We start from the raw sequence: 22,816 nt of genomic DNA on the forward strand, positions 1-22,816 counted from the left end.
TATAATTTCTCTGTTGACACAAGTGGATGTACAGCAAAAAACCTCACTCATCCAGTCAGCCTGGGATACTCGAGTCAGATTCCTCTTAAAAACACAAGTCTGCAGCACATATAAAATAAGAGAAGCAAACAAATTCTTAATAAAAAGCAAAAGAATACGTTGAGGTTCTGCTTCCTTTAGCTTCAGATTATATATTTTTTTTTTTCTTCAAAGAAGGAAAAGGTAGTTCTGTCATTAAATGAAATGCTTGAAATCTCCCAAATTAAAATTCTGTGCTTTATGTATAGTATCCAGCATCTTACTGGATAGATTTGTTTTTAAAAGGAGTTCTAACAGACACTGTGAATTGTCATGTCCTTACAAGGTGTAAGCGCTACTTATCTGAACCTTCATGGAAAATGATAGTGAATTTGCCCTACTTATCAAAAACCTAATTCTGAGCTGGCAGGTAAAAGCTTCTGCTTTACTCAGAGAAACCAACCATTTTGAAAGACGTCAGTGCATGTTCATATATTCACAATTCCAGCAGAAATGGAGACACTGCTGATGTCATCACTAGGAATCCTTTATTGAATGAAATGTAAAGCACCTCCTTTTTAGCTAAGTGTTCTGGAAAAACCCCCAAGAGTATATGATATCCACTTAATTTAGTATTTTCAATAAGGCCAGAAAGAAATTTTAGTTTTAAACCCTTACCTCGTACATACGGAGCATAATCAGATAAAAATGTATTTGAACTTTATTTATTATGGACATCACAGAAAACCAAAAAAAAAAACCCCAGTAACATCTTTCAAAATTTGTTTGTAATGCAAATCTGGACTACACAGCTTTTCCATTTGTGTAAATATTTGGTTGTGGGGACTTCTTAACACAGACAGAGCATGGACTTAACAAAGGACATGGTACCAACACAACTTAGCCCTCTGTAAGTGTCAGAAACACATTTATTTCAGTGAACAGCTGTGCTATTGCAGTGTATAGTAATATATGCATGGCAATAAATTCACGGAGAATAAACCTCGGCAAGTCGTCTTTGTCTCCTGAGAAACGCGACTGATGCTTTGGCTGTCCGTGGAGCACAAACCGTGAGGTTTTTTTGGGGGGGGATCTGCTGGGGCTGCCAAGCCCGATTTGCACCCTTTTTCGCGAACCCCCTCGCCTCCCTTTTGTCTCTCCTTTCGCCAGATACCCGCAGTTCCAGATCTTTCAGCGGGAAGGCGTGTGCGCCGCACAAGGGGAGCACAAGGCGCTACCGCAGCGGCGTTGCCATGGGGACCGGCACAAGTCGCTTCGGCGGGGGACACACACACACCACCGCCCGCCGACGGGAGCGGCGCGGTGCCCTCCGCAACCCCGGGGCAGCGCTCCGGACACCGCGGGCGGCGCTCCGGACACCGCGGGCAGCGCTCGCAGGGGGAGCTCCGGCCGCGCAGGGCGAAGCGACGCGCCGTGGGCGCCGGCGGGGAGCGCGGGGGGCGGGCGGGGAGCCCCGGCGGGGAGCGGGCACGGCGTGCGGGTGGCCCCGGCGCGGCCGCAGGTGCCGCCGGCGGGGCGGGCGCTGCGAACCGGCCGCGGGGGGCGCGGCGGGGCGGGGACCGGCCGGAAGTGACGGCCCGGGCTGATTCACCTGCTGGGCGGCGCGGGGAGGTGCCCGCCGGGAGCCCGGGGACGGAGCGCACGGAGCGCGGTGCCCGCCGCTCCCGCCCGCGACATGGAGCCCGTGGAGCCGCCGCGGCCGCGGCTGCTGCTGCTGCTCGGGGTGGCCGCCGTGCTGCTCTGCTCCGCAGGTGGGCGCAGGTGGAAGGGGAGGGCGCCGAAGGGGAGGGAAAGGACGGAGAGAGGATGGGAAGGAGGGAGAGAGAGAGAAGGAGGGCGAGAGGGGAGCGGGGAGGCGGCGGCTCTGTGGGGTTGGGAGAAGGCGGCGCGGGGCCGGGGGGCTGCTGCCCGCCCGGGGTGCGCGGCACCTCCGCCCCTGCGCCTTTGTGGGTCTCCGTCGCGTGTATCTCTGTGTGTGGGTGTGAGAGGAGGGTCTCCACGGCGTGTGCGGGGGTCTCTGTCGTGCGTGTGTTCCCTCGGCAGCCCCCGTGCCCTGCCCACCCGCGGCGGTGCCCGGGGCGCGGTGCGGGCGCTGTCGGCGGGGCCGCGCCGCGGAGCCGACCTGGGCTTTGTTCGCCCGGCCGCAGAGCTGCTGCTGCTGCTGCTGCCGCCGAGCTCCATCTCCTGCCGCCCCCTCCCCTTCTCCTGCTTCCCCCCGAGGGTCCCCTGTGGCGGTGCTCGCCCGCCGTCGCTCCCCGCAGGACGGGAACACGGTAGTGAAAAGAGAAAAAAAACCCACCACAAACAAAAAAATCCCACAGGGATTTAAATTCAAACCCTGGCCATGCGTGTGGAAGACCTCCAGCACCCACGCCGGTTCTAGTTTTGCCCTCTGGGTGGCTCCCGCAGAGACCCCTGAGTGCGGTCGTCCAGACCCCGATGGCCGCGGTTGAACCGTGTGGAGGAAACCAGAGTGAATTTGATTCCGAAAGGAAAGGAGTGGAATTGGGTGGACCTGAGCTCGTTCAGTTTTCGTGGGGAAAGAAAACAAAGGAGTAGATATTCTCAAACAAACAAAAAAAAAGGCAACTGACGAAAAAACATTCAAACCAAACCAAGCGTGCCAGGGCTACTAAAATGTAGGTGGATGTTTTTCAATTCAAATATTAGGTTTTATTTAGGTCCTGTAACGAACCTGGCTGCCATGTCAGTGTTTCCTAAATATATCGTTAAAAAAAAAAGGAAGTTTCCACTAAAGTTGACCCAAACTTATGTGAAACTACAAAAGGTGACAAAACACCTATGGCGAGGTTCAGGTTCACAGTAACATGTGTATCAGCGGTGTCAGAAGGCCAGTTTTTATTTCCTGTTGAAATGTTAATGTTGCCGTGTTGATGTCACCATGGTTTTGGGAAATTAGTCATGGGATCAAAATTCTGTATCTATAATGGAATGGTGAACTCTGATCCCCTGCATGAAAGGGAAGAGGTAGTTCCACATTAACTCGGTTTCCCTAAGCAGAGTTAGAAACAAGATAGATGCTTTGTAAGAGCTGTGAGTTACCAGCATTTAGTTGACAGGGTTAGTAATCAACATTTATATTGAAACACTTTACGTAACAAAAGCTTTGAAAAAAGCCTTTTGTGGCTAGAACCACACGTACTGTGATTGAGCTGGATCACTGCTAGGAAATCAAAGGCTGTAACACTAAAAAACTAGGAATAATTAATATATGAGGAAACGTCAAGCTAGAACAAAATGTTACGATTTAGTCCTACTGAAGGATACAGGTGTCTTCAGACCTCAGTGTGAAATTGGATAACTTTGTAAATGAAGTAATACTCCCAGTCAAAACACAGATACATCTTTTGTACAGTTGTTTGGATGACTCTACCCTAAAAGACACAGTCCTCTGAAGGAAATAATTGAATAATATGAAAATTATAGGAGATCATAATACATCCTCTAGGCTTGCTTGTGTTGTTTCCAGTCGGATTGGGTTCATATTTCTGGGTCTGTGCACGAGATAGACGTGACTTCCTTCACTGAGGGAACGGATGTCAGTAAGTACCTGTTCTCCATATGGATCACAGTTAGAGGAAGCTATTTTTTATGCAGTTGGGTGAAAGCTGTTGGCAGTGAAGGATTGTCTAGGTGCTGAAATCTTTACTGGGTTTGTGGCTTTCGTTGTTTAACCCTAGCAAGAAACTAGTTTTGGTTTAACCCTAGCAGGAAACTAAGGATCACCCAAATGGTCACTCCCTCCCCTTGTGCAGGGATGGGGAAGAGAACTGGAAGGGTAAAAGTAAGGGAACTTGTGGGTAGAGATAAAGACAGTTTAACGGGGAAGGCAAAATCCATGCATGCAAGCAAAGCAAAATAAGGAATTCATTCAGTACTTCCATGGTCAGCCAGGTGTTCAGCCATCTCCAGGAGAGCAGGGCCCCCATCACACACAGAGGTGACTTGGAAAGACAAACATCATCACTCCAATTGTCCTCACTTCCTCCTTCATTCGGCTCTGCATGTTGAGCGTGACATCCTGTGGTGTGGTTCCATCTTCCTGATTATAAAGAAAATGATCTCTGTTTGATGCAAATTCACATTTGTGTAGGGTTTTATAAGACCAAGAACAAGTACAGGTACCAGACTCGTGATCCCAATTTAACAAATAAGGTAGTGACGTAAAGCTGTTAAACTTGTAAAAATGGGTAGCATCAGAACACAAATTTTCAATTGCAGAAATATTAACATAGCAAGATTAGCATCTATCTTTGTATAGGTATTAAAAATACGATTACATACATGGTGATCACTTTAACCTTCAGAAGATATGTTTCACAAAACAGTAATGCTGGACATCTAAATGCCCTAATTGAGGATAAGAATTTGAGTAGAGTTTTAAGGTAAATAACTAGGCAGGAATTTCTTTAGTCTGTAGGAATATCTTTTATTGCTACCTTGTAGTGAGTTTTATAGTTTTTTTGTGCATTTTGGTTTTTTTGTTTACAATGGTAATTGAAATTCTGCAATATGTGATGCTTTACTAATAGAATAGTAAGCTTTTAAATAAAATTGAAGTTCTGGTAAGCTTCAGGAAAAGTTTGTGGGTTTTGCCCTATTATTAATCTTGCAAAAGTAATTCCAATAACATGCATGCAGGGTAGAACCTAATGCAGGCATGGGAAGTTATTATTTGGTGGCTAATACACTTTGTCAAATAAGTATAATAGGGAACTTAAGCCTGTTCATGTTTTTATGCATGCAACAGGATCTTACAGAAGCTTAAATTAGGAGAAATTTGACTACCACAGGAGTTTAATGATCATTCCTCTCCCAGTCTCTTAATTGCTAAACCTGGTATGCTTCATCTGTTGGGCAGTGGTTATAACAAGTTGGAGGGTGCAAGTTCTTCCAAAGTGTCCATTGATAAAAAAAGTTACTTGAAGTTCAGGACTTCTTTCCAAGGTTTCCCAGATCTTAGTGCTTTATGAAGTATGAAAAACTTTAACCAGAAATTACTTAATCAACTGTTAGTCAACTGCTGTGGCATCAGCCGTGACATTTGAATTACCCTGACTAATCTGTGTTTATCAGAAGGTATTTTATGCATTCAGAATGCTGCTGTCAGAGATTATTATAGCTTGACACTTTGGTCTCCTCTGACTGCCCACCCTCCCCGTGCTGCCTTCCTCTGTGTTGCATCAAACTTTGGCTGCCTCTCTGTCTTCAGTTCTTGTCACAGCCTCATCCACAGCCAAATCCACTTAACAGAGAGATGAAACTCCCACTTCTAAATGTCTGGTTTAGCTTCTATTTCTGCTTTACTAGAAATACATTTTTATATGAACACACGTGTCCTTTGCTACTGATTCTGTTCATGCTTCAAGAAATTAATTCTGAGTATCTTTGAATCTGCCTCAGTATTGGGGAGTTTCAAAACTCATTTGCCACAGTGCCTGCAGAGATTTGTGCAGACTGGGGAACTTAGTTTTGGGGCCAGTATTGTTTCAACATACTAGCATTTAATAATTTGTTGCTTGCATGCATTCATAAGCTTTTAATGACAGGGATTCCTTTTGCTCTTGTTGCAACTTCTGGTTGATTTCATGGAGCTTTTAAATGCTGTGTGAAACATTATCGGTGATGCTACCTTAGTGGGGGGAGGTTGGACTTGAGGATCTCCAGAGGTCCCTTCCAAACCCTAACAATTCTGTGATTATAAATCAGGACAAAAGTGTGGTTCACCAGCTCGTAAGAGTGTGTTCTCCCCCTACATCAATTTAGTTGCCTTTTTTTTTTCTTTTTTTTTTTCTATTTAGGGAATTCCTTTTTTTTACTCATTTGCACCTATTCAGGAGATGACTGAAAGAAGAGCCACTTCAACCTGTTGCCGTGGGATTATGTGGCAGTGAAGCCACAGTTCTGTAGAAAGAAACCTGTTTCAGTAGCAGCTGGAACATAAGCAGCCCCTGCATTCTTGCTGGGCCATTCCTTTACTGCACAACTGCCTTGATGGTGTGAGCGTGTGGAAAATGGGTCTCAGTTGCTGAAAATTTTAATTTTTTAACTGGTTGGATTGTATGACTTGAAACAAGAGTTTTTTCCATCAATTTGTCCTGGTACAGAGCAGGAAGGATGGCAGAAGAGCATTAGGAGGAAACCCCAATGTGTTTGATTGGTATTTTCCCATAGGAGGGAAATGTCTGTGAAGTCTTTGCTGAGGTTGGAGGGGGACTTAGCTGGGGATCAGACTACATCCCTAAATGAGGCAATGGTGAGAAGTGACCTCAAAGATTATTTCTGCATCCCATTTGAAGTTGTACCTGGCATTCATAGGGTTCATAGCAAGCCAGTTCAAGGAATTTCAAAGTCAGAAAAAGACTAAATTTTTGTGAGGTCACTTTTCTACCTGTTCCTTTTCCTGATCCAACTCAGTGAGATCAACTCTGAATGATAACAAAGGAGTGTCAGCTGGAACCTCAAACACACGTGGGTGGAGTATATTTTTACTATTGATTTTTTTTTTCCCCCCCTTATGTCATCTACTTACTGGAGCACGTGATAGAGGCAAGGTTTGGAGCTTTACTGGTTGTATGCTGTAACCATTCACTGGTGCTGTGATATCCTTTAGCTACTGTTAAGAAGCATCTAAGGTACTTCATGGTCACAAGTTTTGCAGTTCCACTTGCTGCTACGTTTTTTAATAACATATTTTTTCATGCCCTGTAGTTAAAGCTCGTGCCTAGTATGCTGACAAATGATTTAGCAATAAGAACTGTTTGGTGTGTTGAAGGGAAAGATGGGAATTTGATAAATTCACAGCTCTTTGGACTTGTCCAGAGCTAGTTTGCATAGGGAATTGAAGTTTCATGTATTCACTTATCCTGCATCTTCAGTTCTTTGTTTTAGATGCATTGACAGTATAAGCTACAAGGAATATTTCATCTAAGTTGTTTTAAAGACATGTAAAATTAATGTGTGTGTATATGTTTGAAAAAGTCCCTAAATTTTTAAACGAGGAGTTAACTTTTTGGCTATTTAGGGTGGATATCCAAATTCCTTTCTGTCTGTTTCGTGCATGGTGGGAGTGAGGCAGGGAGGGAAGCAAGAGGAGGCAGACAGATACTGTTTCCTGTCATTGTGATGCCTCACCTCTTTATTTAAAAAAAACCAAAATAATCCAGCAACAAGAAAACAACCTAAAATTAAAAAAAAAAAAAAAAAAAGGCAACCCTGTACTACTGAATGAAACAGTTGTCAATCTCAATGCAAAATTGCATGTGTTAGGAAAAAAGCATTGCTTGTTCAGTAGCTCGGAAAAGCCAAAACCCCTTTACTCAAGTGAAAATAATAGGGCTGCTCAGTTAAGTGTTTGATTGTACTGAGCTCCCTGATGCACTGACTGGCAGATGTGCCCAACGCATTCACACTGCAAGTGATCTGCTTCATTCAGTTCCCTTTTAAATGCCATCAAATTGGCAGGAAAGAGATCGAATCATGTGACTGGATTGCTTAGTGACTGTATAAGCTTTCAATATCGGTTTGTAATGGGAAAGTGACTTGCAGAGCTGAAAGCTAAACACCCTATGCAGTTGACGTAGACTTGGTAGAGGAGAGTCAGGGTTTTGTGTGAGTCGTGTAAAGATTTGGGTTCTGATATTTTTCTTCTTTGCTTTCTTTTTTACTCAAAAGTCTTTGTAGCGGTTGGCCTTCATTTCATATTACACTTCATAAAACTATTTCTAGGTGGTTCCTTAATGGCTCTGAAGTACAGTCATGAGGTACAGTTTCACGTTCCACCTGGCCCCCTTACAGATCTGGTGCAGTTACATCTGGTGTAACTTTGTGTGTCTGCCGAGGTGGTTGTTTGGTTCCTTCTTCCCTCCCTCGTGTCAGGGCAGCCTTAATGCAGCTGCTGCCTGAGTCCATTCAGCTGACACCAAATAAAACTCATTTTTTAATAATGCTGTTTTCCTGCTGGGTGATTTCACTGACTCACACCACTTCGTGACTGCGCAGCAGTGCTTGCTCAGAGCTGGTCACAGCGTGGCTGGAGTTGGTGAAGTGGGAAATGGCTCTCCCTGGCAGGATAAGCAAACCCGGACTGAGGCTCAGGCAGGCTTACAGCTCTTCCCTCTCTGGCACTGTGCTCCTGTCCCACTTATCTTGTGTTCAGGGGACCTGTGTTGGGAGAACCCCAGTAGGAGAGAAAAAGCCAAATTTACTGTGTGGGGTCAGTTTTTAGGGGAGTCAGCTCTTTGTTGTGGCTTTTTGCCTTTTCTCATAAACTGTTAGAGTGGCATAAAGGGAGCTGACGGATCAAAGCTGAGGATGAGAAGGCAGGACCTCAGCAAGTCCAAACTATGCTAATTTTCATTTTCACAACACTGCAGGTTGAATTAGGGCCGTGCTGGGTCATTTAAATGTGACCAAGCATCAAAACTTGGAACTCTTTGTGATCTTCTGTAGATACTGGGCTAAACAGTGCTCACGTGCTTAAAGCCAGTCTTAATCCCAGTTTGTGTTACAATATCCCCTCCCCCTTTCAGTTGCCCTCCGAAAGCTTATCCTTTCCTTCAGTAAGGAGATCCGAATGCCCCCTCTCTCCACTTGATAAGCACGTACCACTCGAGGAAGGTCATCAGGCAGCAGTTGCTAGGATACAGGCGGGTGGCTTTGGGTTTAGCAACCAAAAAGCGTCAAGAATGTGCTGAACAAGAAAGGAGCACAAGGACAGTTGTAGAAAAGAAAGGGATGTTAGAATCTGAAGGCAAGGGGGATGTTAGGGAAAAAATGAAAGTTGTGGAGAAATTAAAAAAAATAATTAAAGCCTTAGTCTGTGTTTTTTAGGTTTTCATAGTTGCATAGTTGATCTTGGTGAACTGTGGTTGGGAATGAAATGAAGCTCATGCTGTGTATGTGCAGGGCTGGGTTTATTGGTAGTCCTGTTTATGAGTCTTAAAGTTAAGAATTTTTTTTATTAAACTGTGAGGATGAGTAGCTTCTGGCTTAATTGTGCAGTACCCTTTAAACTGGGGCACGGGTATGCAACACTACATGAATTGGAGGTAGTCATTAATTTAATGCTGTCTGAAGACATCCAGATTGAAAGAAATTTTTTTTTTTCTGTCTTTGAAGAAGTGTGCTTAGCCTATTTACTGTCGTTTCAGTATTTTTTTTTCTCGTGTGATTTGACAGAGGATTTGTGGATTCAAGTAAATGTACCTCAGAGTAAGTGGTGCTTCTCCACTGTGCTGTTTGCTCAAAGGAAGTGAAGTTTGGAAATACAAGCCCACTGTTTTGAGACCCAACAGCAGAGTTTACTATCCAGGTGGTAGAACTTTCCCAGGCTTATTCTGATATGTAGAGTTTTATTGTTTGTTTTTATGTTTGCTTTGTGTTTTGCTCCAAGTGCCCCTGCTGTGTCATCAGCCTTCTCTGTGTAGCTTGTCGCAGAACCTTCTTCCATGCACATAAGCCTTTTAGCTGCACCATCTGTGGAAAAAGTGTCCTCAAAACTGAACCAGAGTTCTGTGGGACTTGGGTCATTCAGCTTCTTTGAGCTATTGATGAGCCAGCTGAGATAAAATGTGCTTTAGAAACATTTAGAAACATAGAAAGGGATTTAAAATCTTGCTTCTACTGAGTGCCTGTATAAAACTAGCTCTTTTCTACAGAAGTGTCTTCTGGATTTAGTTTCCTGGTCTGTTTATATTTAGTCTGAGTCTAAATGGACTAAGAAGGAGGAGATACTGTTGGAGGAAGGACTGGAGCCAAATCTCTTCTTTCCTAGGCGAGTGCTTTTACTCCTGAGTTGTCTTTACTTCCTCTGGCTCCAGTAAACTGTATGTGTTCTGCATAGGAGGAGAGTTTCACTATGATCTGTGACTCTAGTTTAGAGAGCACTGTCCTGGGAGGTCTGAAATGCAGGTGTGAACATCTTTTGTCTGAATATTAAATCTCTATCTTCGAGAATTAACCAGTTTTCTGCCTAGTGGACTTAGGCTAGTATAGAGACACAAGTTTTTATCTTCTCTCTAACCTTTTTGTATTGGGCCTTTTTGAGGTTTAAGTAGAGGAATATGTAGTATGTTACTGTCACTAGCCCTGAAAATGTTATGTTTAGGTAGGCTTGGCTTTGCTAAGATGTTTTGGGTTGTTTTTGTTTGTTTTGGGTTTGTTTGTTTTTTAGGTGTTTTGTTAGTTTTGATTGTTGGTTTGTTTTTGTTTGTTTTGATTTTTTTTTTACATAGAGTGAACTGTGCTTATCTATGAAAATTGTACTGCTGCATTGATAACATTTAGAGTGTCAAGCATGGAAAAAATGTGGTCTGTGGAGCATGTTAAACAGTAACTGTTTAACACATGATATTAGCAGGACAGTACTTCCTTTGTTAAAAAAAGCTTTGTGATTTGCCTTTATCAGCAGTGGATTACCCTAAAAATCTGAATTATTTGCAGAGTTCTAAAATTGTAATGTGCTAAAATCAAGCCTCTTTGGATACATAGATGTAGGTGCAGTAATGCTGTGCCACCTTTTCTTTCTTATGTTGTTTTATTTACGGCTGCTTGACTATCTAGCTTTTGTTAGTTCGTTACCAATTGCTTACTTGTTCCTGTCCCTCATCTCTTCCTTGTTTTTACCTCAGGTGATGTTACTGTGAAGGTTAATTGTTCTTTGTTACCATGGTACCTGGCTAAATTAATAGGATGTGTATTGAGCTAATATGTATTTTGGATTCTGTCCTGAAACGTTTTTCTGTTTCATTCTCACATCAGAAGTCCCCAGATCCATTGGATTTGCTTTTTAAATGGAAGATAACTGGTTTGGGTTTTTTTTAATCCTTCTATTAAATTTCTGTTCTTCTTTTATCGACATCATTCCTCTAATGGTTGTTAAGTTAAAGAAGACTGTTTAGGGACTGTTCGTGTTATTCCATGTCATGTGTCCTGTGGAAAAACAGTAAAGTTTAGAAAATAAGTATGATGAGAGCTGCTTGAAAAACTGGAGTTGACTCATTTCCCTTCTCTTTTTGGTACCCACAGGCTGCCCAGCCTGAATTTCCAAAGTCTTACACAATTTCTGCAGAAAATTAAACAGGGCTAACTCTGCCTTAAGCTGCGTTAGACCTCATCAGGACAAGGGACACAGTGTTTTTGGGATGTTTTGTGCTACGGTGATGCTTGCCAGAAGTTGTAGAGTTTATGACATGTGGAGACTGAGAGGCAGCAAAGCTTCATAATGGTTTGGGCCCAAGCTTCTGAAACCTATGGCTGTACTGGGTTCTCCCTCTTCCTGTTGCAGTTGAGATGTGGAAACTGTGGTTAACCAAATCTGAAGATAAGCTCTTTTTTTTTTTTTTTTTTTTTTTTAATGCTTTTTTGGCCTTTAGGGGTCAGGGGGTCTCCCTGCTAAGTCTGGGATTTGGTTTGTTGTGCACTCACTTGTGATGAACTGTGGTGAAACAGCGTGAAGTAACTGCAGCTTGTGGCCATCTTGGCTGTGCTGATGTGACTCAGCTCCTGGGTGCTGCAAAAATCACTTAAATGAGTAATGTCAAATACTCTTTTCCCTTTACTCTTTTGTGAAGCAACTTTTAATCCAGTTACTTGACAGCAGCACCCTGCCTTGCGGAGGCTCCCTTTGGCAACTGAGGACGCTGATGTTTTGTGTTGTGGGGAAGCAGGAGGTGATTGTGAAGTGGTGGCAACTTGTGGGAATTTCAGCCACAGAAGGGACTTGTGTTTGTGTTGGATTGTGCCAAGAAACACCAGGAAGTCTCCCTCGGCACGGCACTCGCAGTGTGTACCCACCTCCGTGTGCACTCCCAGCTTGCTAAGGCTGTAACTTTATGTTGGCTCATTCAGTCCCAAGGGACCTTATTTCAGAAGTGCAGGTTTCAAATAAGATGTTGTACAGCTTCTGAGGGAAGGTAGGAAAGGAGAGAGTTGAGGAACTTTGCTTTATAAAATCATTGCAGCTAGCTGGAAAATGTAGGAGGTTAACTGCGGACAAGAAGTGTATTTGGAAGTAAAACGGGGGTGGTGAAGAGGTAGTTTTTGAGGCTGAAGTCTACCCAGTGAAAAGATTTGATCACAGCTGCATCTGTTATCTGTATTTGAAAGAAAAGTCTAAGCTGAAGTGTCCCTTAAGTGAGTTTTGTAGCTTGTGTCTCCAGAAGCAGTAATGTGCATTTCTGGTTGTGATCATCACTTGCTGCTTAGGGCTTCATTCTCTGAAGAAAAGCATTTCATTATTTACAGCCACTTGTTTATTGTTTGTAACCAGGTATTGGCAAGTGACTTTTTGGAGAGTCTGCTAATAAAGTACTTTCCAGATGCAGTTGCAGGTGGGTCACATATGACTTTAAGTACAACTGCATCTCTGAACTCAGCTCTTACCTAGTGCAGAAACAGTCCTGTTACCCATTTTGGGAGGGACTCTGTCTGTTGGGTTATATAACACTTTTGTGACAGCCTTACCTGGTGCCAGAAACATTCACGGCAAATTTAGATGTACACTTAAATTTCTGTAAGCCAGCAATCCAGAATTTTGGTGTATCCTAATTAAATAAGAAAATCCTAAATGCATACTAAAATACTAAATTCATACAATAAAAATCTGCTTTTGGTTATTTATAAGTTGGTATCACAGCTCTGCTTGTATCTGTGTTGGAATGGAGAAAGCTTTGCCCCCTTCTAATTTTTTTAAAAAACTTAAAATCTACTTTCTTCTTTGAGGATTCTTTTATACTAGAAAACATCTTTCAGCAAATTCTGTCAAATACTTCATTTTCCCTGTTATACTTAATAATAACTTCATAATATGATATACTTAATAATAACATTGTTTGCTAAGCCCTGTTCCCTTTGAGTGGTATTTAAAAGTAAGTTCAGATATTCAGAAAGAAAGAGTTTTTCTAAAGATAGTATACGGGTTTCCACTCCTTCAGAAATCATGTGAAAAACCTGCTCAGTCATACAGATATAGTTTGCAATGCTCTTTAGGGTCAGATTCCTAGAGAAAGAGTATTTTATTCCACACTGAGAAACTCAAATCTGAGTGTTTAGGATCGAGATTGTGTATTGACTTCTTACCTTCTTCTGATACAAACTTTTATGAGGGATATTACTTATTATTCTTCATCAAAGAAAGGTGCTTGTCTCTTCTCACCCAGATGCAAAGGTTCATTCTTTTGTTTGCCCAAACTGGATATGGCACATTTTCTCCTTGGAAAATACTTGGAGAACAGTATACTTGCACTTCTGTGTTGACTTTCAGCTGTTTTTTTGGAATCTGTTGCATGCTTCTGAGTGCAAAGTTTGTTGTGATTTATTTACTACTGTTAGAAATTAGATATTTTACTGCTAATCATCTTTGAATAAGTGGGATAAGTGACTTGAGAAACCCTCATCTTTCTGGTGCATTAAAACAAGTCTGAAAAGAAGTCTGAAATTTTATTCATGAAACCGTGCTGATCAAAACAAATAGAGCTTGATAAAATGTCTGCCTGTCACATACTGGCAGATAAATACCACCGTTAATCCACTCACATTTTGAGGAACATTCCAGGGAAGTGCAAAGAAATTGAATCTCCCTGATTTGAGAGGAAATAGAAGGAGGTGAAGCTTGGCAAAATTTGGAGAAAATGTCATCTTGTCGCTGTGTGCATTGGCTTCACATGGATCTTTAAGGCAGTTACAGAATATTTTTTGTGTTGGACGTGACTGAGGTCGTGTTGAACCTCCAGCTCCAAACAGCCTCAGCACTGAGTACTTTGGTCTTCTGTGTCAGCCATCACCCGTCCTATTCTTTTTCTTTCTTCACTGCTCATGTAACAGTAGAAGCTTTTCATGTGGCACTGAAGTCTTGTGCTGCTTTCAGTTTTGGTTGTGTTTTGACTTCCCTGGCAGGGGTGCTGCATGCCTGGGCAATATTTGTGTATTTGTCCCTTAGTAATCTTGCTTCTTCCTGCTTAGGCCAAGCTGCTGATTGATCTGATTATTCATTTTCCTGAGTGTTGGGATGTACTTCTCTTGTGGTTAGAAGCAGTTGTCCTTAAATACCTCCCAGCTTTTTTGAGCTCTTCTGCTTTTCAGAACTGGATCCCACAGACTTCCAGCCACTGAACGAGTTCGCCTGCAATTCTGAAGTGCAGGGTCAGTGCTGAATTTGCCTTCCTCTCTCCTTTCAGGATTTTAAGCTTCACTATTTTTGTGGTCGCTACATTCAAGACTGCTGTTGATCCCATCCCCAGCAGGTTCTTCCTTTTTTTTTCCTTGAAAGCAATTTCAAGAAAGTGTCAAATGGGGATTGACTCATTTAGCACTCTTTTTTCCTTCCAAAATCTTCCAGAAGTCTCCTGGGTTGTTTGTCCCTGCTGTGTTGCCCTTCCAGTAGATGTCAGGGAGATCAGTGTCCCACAATAACCAGTCTCCGTGGTTTTTAGAGTCTTCATGGAACTGCTGAAATACACTTCATCAGCTTTCTTACCCCGGTCAGGTGATTTGTAACAAAGAGTGTGATGTTGTCGATATGGTCCTCTCCTTTAATCCTGACCCACAAGCTCTAGCCAGGCTGTGGTCCATCCTGTAGAGCAGCTTTTTGTGTTCCAGCTTCTGTTTCAGGTAGAGGGCAATTCATTTGCCGTTCTTTCCTTCCTGGCTTTGTTAGAAAGCTTGTGCACATCTGTGACAAAGCTCCAGTCATGCAAGCTATCCCACATGTCTTACCTGCTCTGGTGTCGTAGCTCTGTGTACAGGTGCCTTAGGTGGATCCCCTTTCAACATGCTTTATCCTCATCACCGAGGTCTTTCTTCCTCCCACCAACCTGACCCACGTACCTAGCATGTCTCAATCTCTATTCCCTCCCTTAACTGCAAGCTTCAATTACCATTCCGTGGTGGATCTCTCATTTACAGGACTTGTCACCAAATTTGATGAGGTTGTTCTTAACACCCCTCCGGCGTCAAGTGGATCCCATCTCAGCTTGGCAGCCCTCGTTTCTCAGGGGCACTTGTGGCCATAAAAATTAAAACCCTGCTTGCAGTGCCAATCCTGCAACAAGTCCTTAACTTGAAGGATGTGTCTCTACAAGCCTTTTACTTCTCACATGAAAAGAGCGCTTTTGGTCCCATGTCCTTCTTTGCCCCTGGAGTTTTCTAGCCACTCTTGATTTGCTCCAGGCCTCCTTTGTTAATAGCATGATGGGTGGCTGTGTGAGCAGGTAATAGGTAGGGGGGAAAAGAGCAAAAAAGGAAAAAGGGGGGTGGGGGGTGGAAGGCAATAGTGGTGATGATAATAAGGGTTGGAGGACCCTTGACAATATCTGACATGTTGAATCTGGCCAAACCTCCTTCACCAGCATATCTGGCAGCAGATGTGTGTGTCTTCCCTGCAGAAGGGAATCTCCAACTAGTATTACCTACCACTCCCTTTTTTTGCTAATGCTCAGTTCAAACCCAGCTATCTTTGGCAGGCACCTTAACTGAGATGCTTGCTGCTTCTGCATGCCAGCACTGACCAAAAGAAAAAGAGAAAATGGAAAAAAGCTTTATGTGCTTGAGTCCTTACTGTAAGAAAGAGACTGTGGAGCACTCGTAGGAGGTAAAAATAGTAAAAATATTTATGGTAAAAATGAGGTGCTGGGAGATGTGCAGTAAGAAAGGAATTTAGATTTTTGAAAAATCTCTGAGAATTAGAAGGCTCGGATTGATATTTGAGTACCTCTCGTAACAGCTAATGTGTACTACAACCTTCACGTGCAGGAATGATTTTTGAGTGCTATTCCGAGGTTTTTGTGTGCTTTAACTTTCACTGACATGTTTGCATGCAGTGAATGTGTATGGAAATACTGCTCACAGGCTTCAAAAGATTCAAAAATTCAAAGCTTTTGAAAATGTTCTGTAAAAGTCTTGTATGTTGGGCAAGGCACTTTAGGCTGTTGGGTTCTGTTTTTATTTGGCACACAGTTGCTATATTGATCCCTGTATTTTGGATCAGAGAAATGAGTGCTATAGTAGAAACTGAGGCTGAAATGTGTGCTATTTTTGGCTTTTAAAGGACTTTAGGCAAGCTGCCCTGTGATAGGCAGTCTAGTTTCCTAGGAGTGTGTCTCTGAAATTTAGCACTTCCAGCATTTAATATAATTTTTCTTTCCCATTCCCAGCGTCCCTTTCTAAGTGTTCTGTCATTGGAACAAGAAACAGTTTGTGTAATATTCCCTTTGAAATTATACTCACATGGAGTTGTCTGGCAATGAAGAGGCAAGAGATACTTGAAGAATCTAATGCTTCTTAGCTATGTCAGAACCAATGAATAACTGTGGGGACTTCTGGTTGCACAGGACTGTTATTTCTGCTTTTGTGTTGGTTTGAAACTGTCAAAGAGATGAACAAGTGATGGTGGAAGAGGGAGAGAAACAAAACATCGATTGTAGGAGTCCCATTTGTTTAGAAAAGTGGTCAAAAAAATCAACATTTGAATACTCATCTGTCCGGTTTGTTTTGGCTGTGTTTTGTTTCAGCAGGTTAGCAACTAAAAATCAGAGGTTTTATACTTTTTGGTAGTAGGGATGTGTCATAGCATCTCCACAGTATGAATTCCTTTATTCCCAATCCACTGTGAAGAGGCAAATGTCATCGTGTTGCTCTTACCTGAACTACTGAACAGTTTGTGAAGTCCTCAGCAGGTCCCCTTGTGGGGAGCGGGAAGGAGATGTGTGTGCTGTGATCCTTTGTTATGGAACTCCAGGTGGGAAAGTGGAGGTGCTCTCACAGAGCAGAAGCTCTGATTTACTTCAGAATGAAAACTTTTAATTTCCTGGGTTACAGATTTGAGGCTTTTAAGGAAGTAACATCATAATGTATTTCATCATCCATCCCTAAACTGTACTTGACATCCCATCTAGTTTCTTCAGTGTAGTAAAATTGAAGATGCAGAAATGCAATTTGGAGATGAACTTGAGAATATTGTATTACAGTTCCCTAATGAAGCCATGGAGGAAAAGGGAACAGAAGAACATGGAAGTCCATGAAAAACATGATGAATTTGCATTATTTGCCACTGTGCTTTATGGAAACATGAATCTACCCATTTATAGAGATGATGGTTAGTAGCATTGTCTTTGTTTATGCAAAGCTGATCAAATTTAAGGATTACGCTGTAATGGATTCACTGTAAAATGACCTTTTAAAGAGGTTTAGAGTGGCTGGTTTTAAACTTGGAAGTCTGAAAAGATCCTTTAGGTCGGGATAACATTTGTGACACGTATTCACATCATTATCATTTAGGAAACAGTATCAGCCTAGTAGCAGAGAATTAGTTGCTCAGATCTGTTTGCTGTGGGCAAAAAAGGTGTGCTACAAACCTTGTTTGAACTGTCTTTGAAAAGGTGTACCTCAGTTGGTAAGAGACATTGCACCTAAATCTCTTTCCTACCTCCAGTTGGTGGGGTTTTTGTGTTTTGTTTTGTGGGGGGTGGTTTTTTGTGTGTTTTTTTTCCCCCGCCCCTGGTCTGAAGGTAATATACAAAGTAATACTATGAATGGTAGGAAACAAAATAATCCTACCTAATTTGTAACCGTATGTTTGTAATTAGCAATTGTGAAGGTCTTTTCTTGCAGGCTGCTTGGAATTCAGTACATCAGGTGATTTCTCTTTCTAAGGGATTTTTTTTTTTTTAATAGCTGTTAAAGATCCTATTGTTTTGGCATCAGGAAGAGAATCGAAAGACTTGACAGAGAGCAGGATTTTAGTAAAGTAGGATAGCTGTCGGTTCCCTTCCAACTCTGCAGAAATGCACTACAGCTTCTCTGCTATATGGAGAAGTGCAAGTTTGAGCACAAATGCACTGTTTGTAATGATTTTAAACTTTATTTCATCTGAAGCTGCTATTCTGCAGGTGCACCAAAGCAATCCATCTTCTTTACACTCTCCACTCTCCTTGTGGTCTTGCATCTCTTGTGGCTGTGGTCACATCTCTGTTGCTGTCCAGCAGTGTGCACACATAAAATGGCTGAAAATCTGAGCTTGGTTCCCAGCAGAGGGGACAAAACAGTGGATGTACCAATTCCAAACCTGTTTCCATACTGAGCTAAAGGCACACTTTCCACTTCCTGACTGTGATGTGCAAGTCCTACACTTGATAGAAGGGAAGCCTGAGTTTGTTGTGAAAGAGGGGAATCTTGCTTCAGGCCTTTTGAGTAGCTCTGTGTCACTATATGGATTCTTTTTCAAGGTTGAATTGAGGAAAATTTGTTGTTTGGAAACATGTTTTGCCTAGAGGCAGGCAGATAAGGATTACACAGCCTTTTTAGAGGAGTAAGACAAGCAGAAAGGACAAAGAAATGTAAAAAACTCATTGAGATTTTTGGAAAGGATTGATTTGTCTGCTCTCTCTAGTTAAAGGAGCCTTATAACTCAAGATAGAGTAACTTCACTTGATCTAAGCCAGGACTTCTCAACAATTCCGTCTAGCCTGGCAGTCTTTATGGTTGTTCCAAACTTGCGTTTTACAGTGAGAGGAGTAGTGGTAAGGTGATTATCTAATAACTTGAAAACCTGCTGCTGAAAATGTTCAGTTTAGCTTTGTATGGGACGTGATTTGTACAAAAAATAAGATGTCGCTTGAAAGATGTAGCTGCCTGTTGGATGTGATTCCAAATAAGCAGCACATGACTCTGCATTGTGTTTGGTAACAGGATCTGCACAGGTTCTGTCCAACGGTGACGAGTCTGACTAATGGCAGGATTTCTGTACAGGAAAAGTATCTGATGGGTTTGAATATATACTCATATATAACATTACATTTATGGTGAAAACTGCATGTGACTTGCTCTTAAAATGTAAAAAATATATTTTTGTAGGTCTAACAAGAAGCTTAACTATAACTTCAGTTGACCAATCAATGTTTGAAAAAGCACAAGGAGAGAAGGTTACGTTGCCATGTACTTTTGAACTCTCGGAGGAAGATGAAGGCCCACTAGATATTGAGTGGGTATTGATACCAGCAGATAATCAAAAGAAGGAAACAATAGTAAGTAGAGACTTCCTTTTGGACGGTGTTATTTCCATTGTTTGAGTAGGTCCATGTGCAGGTTTTGTTACTGACTTTTTAAGCTTCAACCTTTTCTGTTTGGGATGCTTGTGATCTTAAATTAATTTGAAGCCCCAGTCAAATGAAATATAGTGGAAATTTTGGAATAGCAGATTAAGTATGAAATGTCTAGAATCTTTTCACTATAAGCTTGCCTTCTAATGAAGAACTCTCAAATTAAATACACTCAGTTCCAGAAAGCAAACTTTGCTTTTGTACCTGCATTATCTTTCTGATTAATAACAGGTTTATGAGGATTTAATTTTAAATAAATTAACTCTTTTAGTTATAAACACTTTCCTTTAATTGGAAACCTTATCAATAAGATGATATATTCCTTTCAGTAGACAGGTTTTACAGAATGGAATTAGAGCAGGGTTTTTTCAGTTAGAAGTTAATACTGACATATTGAAATCTGGGCAGATGTGTGGTGATATTTTGAAGATAGAGGTATTTGGATATGTCATGCTTCTGGGATTAAAACTATGGAAAAAACTGTCAAGAATCTGAAGCGACCAAATTATATTAAATGTTTGCATGCCAAGTGGATTTCTGAATCACACTTCTTTTCTTTTTAATAGATAATTATGTATGCTGTGGACAGGATTTATAATAATTATTATGCTGCTCTGACTGAGAGGATGGAGTTTACTTCTCCTGATCCCAGAAATGGTGATGCTTCACTGGTTATCCGGAATTTAAAGGCAGCAGACACTGGCACGTACCAGTGCAAAGTGAAGAAAGCTCCTGGAGTTCAAAGCAGAAAAATACAGTTGACTGTACTTGGTAAGATAATTTCTTGGGTTTTCAGTGACATTCTGTATGTGCTTACTCTGTTCTGTCTTCGATGTCTAAAATGAAAACCTCTGCTGAGCAAAGTCATATTGAATCTGTGATGATGCACTTGTTATTGAGGCTTTGGGAAGGGTAGACATAATTCTGTTCTGGGAGAAGAAGGGAATAATAGTCAGAACAATGAGCACTTTTAAAATTTCTGTGCTTGGTTCATATTTCATAGAAAATCTTTCCATGCATAAAAATGGTTTGTTTCACAAGCTTGAGCTTTAGCAAAATGGACTGACCTACTAAAACACAGCTACCAAGCATTTTGATTGTGACTGTTGCTAATTCTATGATATTTTGTTTATTAGTAAAGCCAGCAAGAACTAAATGTTCCATTGAGGGACCACAGGAGATTGGAAGGGACATTACCTTGAAATGTGCATCACAAGAAGGATCCCCACTTTTGTCTTACGACTGGAGGAGAGTATCTGGCACACATGAACTTCCTACCACTTCCATGCTGAGTACTGTCAAACTTAATTTATTACTCTGAAATCTTTAAAAAGAATGGATTAATATTTTTGGCTTAGTTTGACTTGTGAACGTCACATAATTAGTATTAATCTAGTGTAGTCAAGATGAATGTCACTTCTGCCCCCTCACTGGGTAACAAAGCTGACTTTGAAATAAGTTGAGAGTTTATTTTGTTTTTTTAATTCATACAGGGAAATGTTTCAAGCTTTAAGTGGAGATTCTTACCATTAGGCTGCAGTATCATGCTCACCTGTGCCCAAGTGTTGTGAGGATAGGGTTAAGATACTCTGAATTTTGACTGATGGATTCCAAATTATTACACTGGTGATATCAGATTTTTATTGTGACAGCTTTATTGAAGAAGTTAACTTGTGAGTTTTCTGAAATTATTCTAGAATATTTTTTTGGCAAAGTACTGCTTAATACCAGTTCTTTTTGATTTCCTTTGTAGTTATGAAAACCTTGAACTTTGAGATGATAGGATTTCCTTGCAGACGTAGAAGTTTAAGAATCTACTTGCAAATAGACATATTTTAACTTAGATAGCACAGGATGTGAAAAACAAAGTGACATCATGTGTCTAGGAGTAGCCAAAGTGGATTTCTAGGGGAGAGAGAATAAAAAGTTGTGTGGTTCTTCCTCATAGGGGTCTCCTATCCTCCTGTTGTTTATGCCTCAGGAAATTCAGATGTGGCTTCAGTTTTATTTAAAACAAGCAAAAACTGACTTCTGTGAACATCTTCAGCTTTTTGTAAGCTTCTATAATCTGTTAGAATCTGTAATACCTTAGAACACAGATCCCCAGAAATCGGCTACAAAGGAAGAACCTGATACTGTTCTTCATTTTGAACTGGTGTCCTGGTAATGCTATTTGGTATCTCTTATTTTTTATTTTGGCAGTGAATGGTTGATCATTAATGTCTTTCTCAGCACCAGTCAGGACTTTAGGCTGCTGTTGTTGTTCCCCTTTTTTTCCCCACATCCCAAATTTATCTCATGGTAACAAAAAAATCAATTGACAATATCAGTGAGTGAATGAGGAACTGTGCAAAGGTGGCATGTAACTCAATAAAATTATGATAGTTTTGGGCTTGTGAATGTAGGTATGGGGACACTGAGCATGTTCTCAAGAGTCTAGACAACTTGTTCAGCAGGCATTTTTATGTCATAACTAGTTCCAGTTGTGTCAGATAACTTAATGCAAGGCTTTAGAGCACTGAGAGTAGCATCTGTTCCTGTCCGTTGACATAGCAATTAGTCAGTAGGTTTAATATTAAGTCAAATACTGTGGAATAAATTTCTAACAGACTTTTACAGATAATAGTGGTTTACAGCATGATAGACTTTTGTTTTTATTTGTATCTCTTTAATATGGCATTTTTAAGTTAAGTTTTCATGTATATGCTGATTAATAAGTCTGTAGTGTTGTATATGGAATTAAACTTAACAAAATGATAAACCTCTCCCTTTTGTTGTTCGTAGATAAAGATACAGGGGAACTCGTTCTGAAAAACGCCTCTCAAGAATATTCTGGTACCTACAGCTGTGTGGCCTCAAACAGAGTTGGCACAGATGAATGTTCCGTTCAGCTGAATGTCACCCCTCGTAAGTGTTCGCTCTGTAATGGTCACAGCGTGTTCTGTGCGTGAAAACTGAATAGTCTTTTTATCTCTAAACTCAAATCCAACACTCTGTAAGCGGTGGGTGCCAGTTCGAGTCTTATTATTGTTTTAAATGTGTGTGATTGAGCATCTCTCTTATTCAATGGTGTGCTATTAACTTGGATCATGTGAAACATACTGGTTTTAATGTTAAAAGAAAGTTGGTCTTATAACTTTGATGCTTAACAAAAAGTATTGTTATTTATCTATTCTAGCCGTAAATACAGCTGGTATAATTGTTGGAGCTATTATAGGAACTCTGCTGGGTCTTTCTGTACTGACTTTTATCGTCTTCTGTTGCTGTAAGAAGCACAGAGAGAAGAAATATGAGAAAGAAGTACATCATGATATCAGGTAACAACATGTCTCTGGTTTCTGAGCAGTATTATTGGAAGATTAACTTTTAAATGTGTATTTCTGCAAGTAAGATACTTAACAGTTGAGATTTGTCTTAATCTGGAAAGCTTATTAACATGCTAACTGTTTGTCAGAGAACTTTTTGTAGTCATGTCTAATTTCAGTAAACATTTTTAAAGGCAATCGATACTTGAATTTTTTATTACTTTAAAGGAAGAAGTAAAGTTTTTTTTGGCTACTGCATCAGAATAGAAAGAAACAAACTGAATACTTGTTTTGTAAGCTCCCATGTAGCAGTGGTGACTGAACTCTTGTTCTGCAACTCTTTTCTTTTTTGTTTAT

General features: G+C 41.2%; 1 protein-coding gene across 2 annotated transcripts in view; it reads left to right on the plus strand.

Moving 5' to 3' along the window:
• Positions 1–1,648: 1,648 nt before the first annotated feature.
• Positions 1,649–22,816, plus strand: part of CXADR (CXADR Ig-like cell adhesion molecule) — a 34,590-nt gene continuing 13,422 nt past the window's right edge. For both annotated transcript variants that reach the window (XM_050331576.1, XM_050331575.1), the window contains exons 1-6: positions 1,649–1,790; positions 18,910–19,079; positions 19,721–19,925; positions 20,291–20,446; positions 21,939–22,061; positions 22,333–22,471. In XM_050331576.1, the coding sequence (XP_050187533.1) occupies positions 1,715–1,790; positions 18,910–19,079; positions 19,721–19,925; positions 20,291–20,446; positions 21,939–22,061; positions 22,333–22,471 (869 nt within the window). In that variant the 5' untranslated portion in view covers positions 1,649–1,714. The remainder of the gene's footprint in view (positions 1,791–18,909; positions 19,080–19,720; positions 19,926–20,290; positions 20,447–21,938; positions 22,062–22,332; positions 22,472–22,816) is intronic.

Source organism: Myiozetetes cayanensis, unplaced genomic scaffold, assembly GCF_022539395.1.
Source record: "Myiozetetes cayanensis isolate MyiCay16 unplaced genomic scaffold, myiCay2020 scf5-8, whole genome shotgun sequence".
NCBI lineage: Eukaryota > Metazoa > Chordata > Aves > Passeriformes > Tyrannidae > Myiozetetes > Myiozetetes cayanensis.